This window comes from Haemaphysalis longicornis, unplaced genomic scaffold (genome assembly GCF_048455015.1).
Source record: "Haemaphysalis longicornis isolate Haplotype H1 unplaced genomic scaffold, Haemaphysalis longicornis Haplotype H1 scaffold_1, whole genome shotgun sequence".
NCBI lineage: Eukaryota > Metazoa > Arthropoda > Arachnida > Ixodida > Ixodidae > Haemaphysalis > Haemaphysalis longicornis.
The window spans coordinates 88,662,806-88,673,932 of record NW_027526203.1 but is presented as its reverse complement, the minus strand read 5'-3'; the positions used below and the strand labels follow the sequence as shown (position 1 = coordinate 88,673,932).

The 11,127-nt window shown below is 49.8% G+C and overlaps 1 protein-coding gene across 1 annotated transcript in view; it reads left to right on the top strand.

Annotated features, from left to right (window-relative positions):
• Positions 1-10,575: 10,575 nt before the first annotated feature.
• The window catches only part of LOC144140606 (hemicentin-1-like), a 351,863-nt gene continuing 351,311 nt past the window's right edge, over positions 10,576-11,127 (top strand). Inside the window, exon 1 of the mRNA XM_077672311.1 lies at positions 10,576-10,777. Coding sequence (XP_077528437.1) covers positions 10,576-10,777 — 202 coding nt within the window. The remainder of the gene's footprint in view (positions 10,778-11,127) is intronic.

Below are 11,127 nucleotides of genomic sequence, written 5' to 3'. Positions count from 1 at the left end.
ACATGAGCAAGGTGCGCACAGGGCCGCTAGACGGGCGGGAGTGGTCGCGTGACGCTTTCACGTGGCATTCAGCGAGAACGTAGAGGGTAAACCCGTAGATGTGCTTGGTGAGTGCACCACCTGTCTTTCCCGTCTTCGCGTGGTCTCGTAGCTAAATCGGTAAGACAACTGGCTCTCGCTTTGTTCGTCTATTATTTCCAGGTTCGATTCGCGGCGGTGCCAGTCAATTCTTTTATTTGTTCTCGGGAGTTTTCTGGTGACACCAACGGTCGTGAAAGAACCCTTGGGGGGTAGAGGTAAAAAGCTTTGCTTTAAAAAATGCATGTCTCGATTTGCTTTTCTTTTCCTGTTTTGTTTTTCCTCTGTCAGGCATGGTTTCGTTATCGACATTTAAAAAGTTTGCAGTCTATGCATCACAAAAGGTGCGCACCACGGAGGAAAGAATACTGCGCGCCGATTTCAGCGGAGCTGCCGGAAATTTCGACTCACGTTGTGCGCGGCACCGTGCATGCCAAACACGCATGCATGCGTAAAGGCCAGAATACACGGAGCGAATGTGCGACGAAGAGATCTCCAGCTGCGCTCGCCCGACGCCCGTCGGCGGAAAAAACGTCGTCCGCCGCCGATCTACTGGGTCCCAAACATGCGTCGGCTGCGAGCGGCAAACCGACGGAACTAATCCACGGGCCGCTGCGGACGGCCGCTGCGGAAGAGTGTGATAGACGTACGCTTGTCCCGCGCCTAATCGAGATAAGAAAAAGGGACTGTAAATTTGGGATCGACTGAGTAAAATGGTGTTGCAAGAAGTGAAGTCCGCGCTGTTCTCATATCTCAAGCCGTAAGCGGAACACTGTACGACCCCAACAACCGTGGCTTGTGTCACCGAGACAGACATGTACGATAGCTTTTTTTTCCTAAATAAAGGAAATCCGGCCACATAACTTGTATTAGCAGCAACATGGGCTTGTTAACAGCAACATGCAAGATCGGCTTGTGAGGAACAGGCGATATCACTGCGAGGGCATCAAATACAGCAGAAAATAAGCAGCCAGTCGTATGTATTCAGAGCCAGGGTTGACATTGCCCTATTTTGGTGTAAAGCGCCCTCTGGAGAGCTGGAGTGGGAATGGGTCTTTTTTGAATACTACAGCGAACTGTTGGGACATAAAGCCCTGCAGGGGCAGGGTTCGACAGTGACTTCTTGCACTTATACCAAAGTTTAAGGAAGAAGTCAAAGTCAGTATCGAAGCACCGATAACAGCAACAGAGATTGAAAATGTAATCGATGAACTTGGCGTAGGGAAGACCCCGGGGCCCGATGATATTGGTGCAGCCTTCTACGAAACTTTTAAACGAGAAGGGGCGGAGGCCTTGCACAGGGTTATCACACTAGCGTATCGGTCAAAGCATGCCCCTCGTTCTTTCCGGCAAACACACATAACTCTAATACCGAAAAGCGACGATCCTATTAGGCTGGAGAGTGTAACAGCTTATTTCGTATATCCCCGGGCTAAGTGCCCATTTTTTTGTGCACTTCAACCTCACAAGTTGCTTGGGGCGCCGGGCCAACACTCGTAAGACACTAACAGTCTATCCGCGAGGTGATTACGACTCGATTAATAGGAAACTTGACTCATATTTTGAGAGCTTTTCTCAAGGCTTCTTTGATGGCATTGTTGAACAAAACTATACCTTGTTCAGAAAAAAATGTTGATTCTTTAATCACGACATACATTCCCACGTACGTTATCAAGGGTCGCCAACGTGGCTCTTCGTTCTAGTACACTTGCGGTAGTTAGGCATTGCGGATACAGGTTTGCCAGCTTTTCAAGTACAATTTCTCCGCCATCCTTCAAGAGGTCTGCTTTTATCTGATCCTCGCCGGGTGTTTTGCCCCCTTTCATTTCTTTCAAAGCCTTCTTTATTTCTTCTGTCGTTAGTGGTGGGATGTTTACCTCCTCTGGACTGCTTCTTTGTTCAGTATTATTCTGGATGCACACTGTACAGATCTCTATAGAACTCCTCGGCTACTGTGACTATTTTATCCCTATTTGTGATGACATTGCCTTGCTTGTCTTTAAGTGTATAAATCTGATTTTCCCCACGCCAAGACGCCTCTTTCACTGTTTTCAGGCTACCTCCGTTTTTTACAGCGTATTCGATCCGCTCCCTATTATACCTCCGTATGTCAGCTGTCTTACGCTCTGTCAGCTGGGGGGGGGGGGGGGGAATTGTCATGGTTTGCCGTTTCCTAATTAGATCTTTCGTATCCTGAAGAAGTTTACCAGTATCCTGTCTAGCCATAGTGCCCCCGACTTCTACTGCACACTCCGCGATAAATCGTGCAAGACTGTCGCTGGCTTCGTGTGTCGTAAACTCTGCTTTCTCGGTTAGAACGGAATATCGGTTAGGCAGGGCGATCATAAATTCTCCAAATTTCCCTCTTACTGCTATCTCATTGATCGGCTTTTTTTTGTACCAGCTTGTTACGGTCACTCCTCGATTGTAGTCTGAGATCTCAACATGCGGTGGTCACTATACCTCACCCTCCGAGCACCTCCCCGTCCTGCACGACGCCAGGGTTATCGCATAGTAGGAAATCTAATCTCCCCATTCGGGCGCCTTCACGTCCACTTCCCGCTCTCCCGTTTGCAGAAGACGGTGTTTATGAAGCGTAGATTATTTCGTTCGGCAAACTCCACTAGTAAGTCGGGTCTGTTATTTCACAACCCAACCAAACTTACCAACTGCCTTGTATCCAGCCTGCTGCTTGCCCACTTTGTCATTGAAGTTTTCCGTAACTGCCGCATTTACTTTAGCCATTGTCGATTCCACATCTTCTTGGAAGCGTTCAAATAGCTGGTCGTCGTGGCTCGATGTAGGGGCGTAGCCCAGTACCACCTTGAATTTGCACCTCTTAAGCCAAATTACAAGACCAGCTACCCTTTCGTTAATACTGTAGTATTCGTCTATGTTACCAGCTATACATTTATTGACTAGAAATCCCACTTCCAGTTCTCTTCTGTAAACTAGACCACCGTAACATAGGACGTGTCTATTCTTCCGCACTGTAAAAGCTTCACCTGTCCTCCTAAGCTCGCTAAGCCCTATTACATCCAATATAATACCCTCTAATTCCTCGACCAATACCTCTGAACTCGCCTTGTTAGACAAAAGTCTCGTGTTAAACGTTGCCAAGCTCCGGTTTAAATGGCGGCTTGTCCGGATACAGTGATTCTTAGCACTCCCTGCTGCGTCACAGGTCTGACCGCCGCCGTGGTCAGTTGCATTGGAGCCACTACGGACTGAGGGCCGAAAGTTAATTGGCGTATTCATGGGAGGTTGTGGCCATTACCACCCGTGGATCTACCACCCGCGATCTACACCAGGGTGGTAGATCGCGGCCTGAAGCCGGCAATGTGTCCGGTATCAGGCCGCACCCGAAGCCTCCTTCGGCAGTTCTATCAACACGTTTTTTTTTTCGATGGGAATTGTGCTTCACCTGGATTCAAACCACGGTCCGTCTGAACGCGAAGCGGATGCTCTACCTCGACACCACCGCTGCACCCGTGTCGAAATTTAGCGCACTTTATAAATCCCCAGGCTGTGAAATTATTCCAGAGCCCTCAACTACTGCGCTCCTCATAACCAAGCTGCGGCTTCCGCATGTCAATTACAGAAAATTTAAAATTTTTATCTTGTGGTTGAGAGGCGCTTTGCCGTGACGGCGTCACTTGCAGGCATGGCTGGCAGTCGTGTCTGGGGAGCGTGTTATCGCCGACACCGGGTAGAACGTACTTCACTGCGCAGTCACGGCACCCGGCGGAAATTCGTTTCCTGCCTTTTGTGTTCACCGTAGAGATGCTTAGTAATTATGCTAGAAAGGAAACTGCACCTGGGAATCCATGTCGTTAGTAGGGGTTATGGGAAGACCACAGATTCTGGCTTGGGCGTGGCAGGACAATTATTTTTTTAAGCGGTTTTTGGTATTTGCTTTCTTCACTATGCAGTAACACGTCTAAAAGGTAAGAGGTATTCGAAATCCTCCGGGTTCTGCGTAGCCGTGTTCGGTAAAAGAGCATGCAGTGCGGGATCGCACCTGACGTTGGCCATGCCGCAGTAGAAGGAACGTATGACTGAGTGGGTCATACATTGGTCATGGTAGGTCATGCCGCCGCGAAAGCTGTAGCTGACGAAGAATAAGAAGCCAAAAGCCAAGATACGACTACAGTGGCTAGAATAGGAAAGTGCGATTACCGCCATGCAGTGACTGCGAGGTGCCGTGAAGCCGCCGATAGGGATCCGCGAGGGGACGCGCGCGATCGTTTACACGTCCCCCGATGAGGCGGGCGCGGATCGTCTGCTATGCGATTGCCGCTTTGACCAGAGAGAAGTACCGCTTGTTTCCTGTGCCGTAGAAAATTTAAAACTGCATTAGTGCCGCAAAAGCAGCGCTACAGTTTTGTACAGGGCCGCAAACTGTCTTTGTTTGGCGTTCCGAAGGACACGCGTCTGTATTGGCGCTGTGGCGACGAACAATACCTCGCACTGAGAAGCAGCTCAAGGAAAACACCGCGGTGTGCGAGCTACACTTCGACGAAAGGTACGTCTCACGGCAAATTGAACATACCGTGAACGGAGAAGCTGTCTCAATCTACAGGGGCAGTCTCCTTTAAGCTGTGCCCACGCAAGTTCACAATCTCCCGAAGTACTAGCCGAGACAACTTCCCCGAGCAGGAAGTGCCAAGCGACACGCGCACCTGCGGCCCCACCCAGCAATAACAACATAATGGATGGTGACTTCCTGTGAGTTCCCAGTTTGAAGAACGTTCACGATCTTTTAGGGGCGAAGCTCCTTAAGGCGTGTGTCTGTCCATCCTCGACGTATGTATGTAGCCACCTCTAGTTTAGTTCTTGGATTGTTTACTAGATGGCGTGGCTACCTCTAGATTAGTTCTTGGATTGTTTACTAGATGGCGGTACTTGTATATGATAAAAAGATGCGCTTGGATTGTTTACTAGATGGCGGGGAGCGTTGTAATAAAATCCGTTCGCTGTTGGCGCGCGCTCGGAGTCGCCCGATGGCTAAGGCTGCAGATGTGCGAGCCCGCGAGTCAGAAGCGCTCCGTGAAGCTGCGCGACGCCGCCGCCAAGATCCTGCCGTACGAGAGCGGGAGGCCGAAGCGTGTCGTCTGGCTGCGCGACGACGGCGCCAAGATCCCAGCGTTCCAGAACGAGAGGCCCAAGCGTCACGGCAACGGCGCGAGGACCCTGCCGTACGCGAAGCGGCACGGCTGCGGCGCGAAGAGGATCTCCAAAACGTCAGAGAACGGGAAGCGGCGAGAAAGCGCGCGTATCGGCAGGCAGACCCCGATGCAGTGAGAGCTCGTGAGGCGTCTGCAAAACGCATCAGGCGAGCTCAGCCCCAAGGTGCCGACGCGCGGTTTAAGCGAGACTTTCTGGACGTTACGTTCGGACACAGATGTAGTGGGCGAACTTTCACTGAAGAGTCACGGTTTTACCGATGATTTCCCCTCAGGAGCTTCGCCCACTCATCATCATTCACCCCGTGGATATGCTGTGAATTTTGTTCTGTCGAGAACTTGACCCTACCTTCGGCAGCATGGGGAAAACCACACGTTGAGTGTTTCGCGCCTTTCAGAGTGGCTTACAGCGTGTGTCGCACTCGCAAAATAAAGGCGAAGCCCATACAAGTGCCCTTCCGACACTGGAAGCATTTACGAAGCATTTGACATATTAACGAAGTCTGCCACTCTCACCGTCCATGTCTTTCAAATTCTTTTTGGTCCCCCAGCTACACTTTACACGAAGGCATTAAATATGAAGAAGGCATGCCTTTTCGTGAAAGGAAGAAGCACTTAAAGTTCAGTTGTCTCACGTAACAGCAGAATCGAATGCTAAAAATGCTTTCGTGAAGGCAATTCGACAAAAAATGCCTGAATTCAGAAAAAAAACAGCAGCGAAAGGCAAAGCCCGTTGAGCAAAGAAAGGCTTAGAGCCTTTGTAATTTTGAACGAATTATAAGAAATTCACCAAGAGTGAGCAGCTTTTGTTTGTAACGAGCATGTAGAAAATAAAATACATGTTTACCGGCTATCAGTCACAAATTCGCTGATTTGCGTTTTCACAAGCGTCAGAGCCAGCCGGCTATGTTCGGCTGTCAAAGCACGCCCGATCGGTTGTAAACCGCGATTGTAGTTGTTCTTAAGTAATAATGACATTTATTGTATCTCAGTCTGCGCGAGCACGAAGAACAGCTATCAAAGAGCCTTTCTCCATGTCGAGCGTGCGCGAATAGATTCCTACTCCATGTTCCGCCGCCGTCGCAGCGAACGTGTAAGCGTGCGACAGCGCCACCTGGAATTTCCTCCAACAGCTTGCCGCGAAAGTGGGCATGGTCATCACACTTTCCTATTCTAGCCACTGTAATACGGCAGATACGGGCGCCTGTATCCGTCCTGTCTTGTCTTCGTCCATGACCGTTTAACGCCACGTTTGCTTTTTGCTTCAAGTATGAGCCAACCCGCTCTGCAGCGAGTTTTGTTAAGAGGTAGCTGGCGGTCGGCGCACCACGAAAGCGACGCTTTCACAGGCACACTCAAAACAATTTCCAAGCTCTTCAAACAATGAAACGATGGTAAAATTATTAAAATAAGAGTCTCTAATGAGTTTCCCCCAAAATATTAACATTGTTATTAACTACCAGCTTGGCATGCAAAATGGCAACACAACCGTTCCGGCAAAAATACGCTTGCTTCCTTTTTCCTAGCCTATAAAACAGCCTGTTTTATTTTCCACTTATATAATAACACAGCACCCTTCGCGTTTTTGTCGCACTGTGTTCGAATATACGGCCACTGAAACGTTTCTTTCCAATGAAGAAACTAAGTCGAGCGCATGGTATGATGGCTGCCCATGACTACACAGACGGCCTTGATGTGACCCGCATAGAATCTAGCGCCAGATTCCTCTCTAGGGTATATAGTAAGAAACTCCATGGCCGCATTATCAATGTACTCCTTTCAATACTTCAGATGCCGGTGCGCCATATTCCAGATTCAGGCCAGCCCTCGCATCTCGCTGTCTCAGTCGCAGCTTGTGGGTGGCAGCGATGACATATTTCCGTGGGCGCTTGATGAGCAAGACTCTGACAGCGGACGGATAGCAGCTAGGGGAAAATAAGAAAAAAAACGCTATCCCGTTAATAACTACGGGGGTGAGCGCCGGAGCTTCCGCCAAAAATAACACGGGCAGGGCACGTACGGGAAAGTGAATAACATGCGGTTGAGGGACCCGCCTGTTCTGATCTGCCATTCGCCGCGCAGGGATGTCGTTATCGGTAGAGCGTGCCAGGGCCCGTTCGAGCCTGATCGCTACTAAAAGTTAGCACAGGATACTAACTGCAGGCGATTATCCGAGCAATTTGACCTTGTGCTCTTTGATTCGCCGCGAGCCGCTGCTGATAAACAAGCCGTAAATGTGTGCGTCTTGTAGCTTTATCCCTTGTTACGTTTCGGCCCGGGAGACCCTGGCACACGACTACTCCAGAGTGGCTACTTGGGCTTCTTCGTTGCACGCAGTTGGGATAAGACCGCGCAGCTGGAACACGAACACAAAGAGACGCGCGACACGACTTCCTGAACGAGAGAGGTCACTTCCCGCTAGGTTTGCGCGAGAGAAGGGTCAAGGAGCCCGCCTGACGGCACGGCGCTGTTCGATACAGCGCTTGTCTGTTCGAAAGCCACAAGTGTGGGTGGCTTCTCTTGCGGCTGCTGCAATAGGGTGAGGGTGCCAGGTGTAGGTGTGCCCAGCGGCCGCTCGAGCATTTAAAAGCCGAAGGCCTGCCCCGTCCTCGGCCAGACAAACGCTCTTGGGGGTCGGCCGCTGCGGGCAGCCGTTTATGCTCGAGGCTTCCCCTGGGCCTCGATCCCACGTTGTGACGTAAAGGCTACGTCACGCAAAAAATAAAGGGAAATGCGAGAGTTATATTCGATGCTTATTTACGTATTTCTCAGCAAATAGCACATCGTTGCTCGTCGAACAAAAGCTGCGACACCTATGAAACGTATGATCTTCAAGTTAAAAGAAAACTTCATTTAGTCTTTAGTCTCCGTTTAAAGGGGCCGTGCAGAGAAAATGCAAGTTTGTTTTATTCGAAAGACTTCGTTCGTGGCCCACGGTGCCCCTGAAGCTTACCCGGAAGCAAATGATGCACTGCGGAATTAATAAATTTGCAGTTAAAATTTTGACTCTTCCGCCAAATCCTGTGCTTTGACGACGTCTGCAATGACAAGCCAAGCCCGGGTCTTCGAGCTAAACTTGGTGTGAACCGGAGACTTGCTTACCGTTAGTCAACCTAGATGACGCCGCCACACCGTAGCAGGCGTTTTCTGCCTTTGCTTTGTTTTTACCACATTTCTACCTGGCTTCTTTTTGCTCCGGAGAAAATAATCATCTCGTGAAACATGGTGCTCGCTCGACAAATATGGTCCCGTAAGAGGCCGCCGCTTACGCGAATCGGCCAGTTTAATTTGAAACAACCCCAAAGAGCCCAAGTGCTGTGCAGCTGAAAGAAGCATAGTGCACGCAGTACCAACAGCTGTACACATCAACACTTTTATGTTTGCGTGTGCTTTCGTAACTACAACTGCTTATCCCAGCATTCTTACGGCTATAAAAAAATGTGCCCTAAATTTAAGCGCAAATGGCAAGATCAGCAAGCTTATAAGCGCTGCCTAATTTGGGCTTGCTTTTGCCGGCCTCAGGCAATCGCAGAACTGGCTGTTATGACATCATAGGCTCTGTTACGGGAATGAGCTGGTGGGTCGCATGGCCATTCCAATTTTCCAAACTATAAAGCTATTTTGAGGGACGTTTAAGTTAATAATAGCGTCAACATGATTCTAACCAGCGAGCGAACCAAACTTGTGCTTTGTCTGCAGGAAAGGAGGGCCCGAGAGCAGGAAAGGAGGGCCCGGCATGTCGGGTTCCAGGCAACGTAATGTGTGCTTGAATATCAGAGCTGACGCATCTGTTACAGTAAAACGGAAGCAAGTCGTGAGAAATTGAAGGTTAAAAGGGAATTTAAAGGGTTGTAAGTGGCCCTTGGGGGTTGTGTGGAAAGGCGAACCACGTGGATCCACTGGATGCAGAGGCCAATGCTGTGAAAAGACGATGTAGCTCGAGTAAATCACTGCGAGGGGGGGCAGGGCATGCGATGCGAAAACACTGAGCATCTGCTACAAGGAAGCTGCCACAAAATGGTTGAAAATGCGCCCGTTCTGGTGGACAAGCTCCCCTGAAGTTATTTCTTGCTCATCAGCCTTCTCCGCTGTATTCTCCTCGAACCATGCCCCTGTTGAATGGTGGTGTCCGTGAGCCGGCCGGTAATAAACAACTGCTTTTCATACCACGGCAGCTCAATTTATTGCAATAAAATTTCCTAATGGCTCTTGCATTTTTTTGCAGTAGCACCCGTGGCACACCAATATACTTTGAGAATCGGAAATATTTATCGCAAGAAAAAAAAGCCACCTTGAAGACGCGGGGCTGTTCGGTGCTCTGGAGTGAATAGGGTCTTTCGCGCACGTCAGGGAGGAACAGGAGGAAAAACTTTTATTGCAGAGCATGTCAGCGCTAAACGCACTGGATGAGAGTGGATCCCACTTCACAGGATTCCACATGCTGCCTTAGCAGCCGGCCCCTGGTAACCAGCCGTAGCTGATCCCCCGAGGCGGGGAGCAGGGACAGCAGGGACGTAGTCCAAGTCTTCGCCTTCATCCAGACACCAACGCGTGAATGCACGCGCACCAGTAGCCGATGTGCCTCTGGCATGCCTGGGACTTGCAGACCATTTCCTGCGACTTTTAGTAGCAGGCACAATGGTGTCCGCTGGCATGCAATCGACGTTCACCGCGGCCATAGCAAACACAGCCCTTGCGCGCATCCGCAGCCGACATACCCATCGACCTCTATCCCTCATCGTGCCCGATGGCGCGCAAGGGAAAATTTACGGTAATTTTAAATTGAAATGGTATGAATAAAGCCTGCACGTTCCTTGGCAACACAAGTGGAGAGTGGTATGAGATGGTTGGCTTGTTTCTTTTAGCCTGTATTTTTGAAGAAAATGTTCATGGGTATACCAGGAGCCAACAAAGGATTTCGTCATATGCTGCTGTTTGTAACATTGGAGAAAAAGGCGCGGATATAAATTTAATCATTTGTATGTTCACGAAAGGATTGGTTAAACATTTTGATGATTATTTGGGGCGGTGACCTCTCACCGGTTAGATCATCGGTTCGGGTAAAAATTTGAGAAAGAAAGCCGATGTGCCTGAAATTTTATTTGCAACAATTAATCCGCAGTACACCGGCAACAATGTATCAAAAAGAATTTTACAATTTCCAACAGCGCCCACTGATTCCAGGCACATTAGCGAGGCAAAATGACGCACAGGATGCTCTCACCTTTACTGCGATATACGCGTTCCTCGTCGAATGCTTGGTGGACTGACATTTCGTTTTTCAGGAAGGGCGCTCGTTCCTGGCGTCGACATGGATGTTGCCCTGCGCGTGGGGAACGCCCTGGCCATGGTCGTGAGGAAACCAGATGCAGGCCGCTGGCAAATTCGGGCCGCTAGCGCGGATGGGGTCCGCTCAGTTCGTGCCACAGGCGTGAGTGCGACGGGCTTTCGCCATGGCTTCTCGCAAGAGCCTGCCGACGAGATGCGACACACGCAACGAGCGCCGATGAGAGGTGAGCGGGGGACATTTCCGAATGCCGGGGTGATTGAGGCGAAGGCAGCCAGGAACATAGCAGACGCCTCCTCGATATTTGCCACGACGGTCACGTCCCCCGCTTCACAATGGGCAATCCGGGGCTTTTATTAGACAAAGTGTAGAAAAAAGACTGTCAAGGAAGAAGCTAAATTGAAATGAAGATTATTTTATGAGTTCGAGTGCATGGTATGAATACGTTAATCCGGACTAGGTATAAAAACGTGACCCGGTGGACGCAAGACGTAGAAAAAAAGAGGGAAAACTATACACATGGTGGCGTTCCACAACAGGCGTGTTCAAATCATCACATTTTTCAGACAGTGAGTG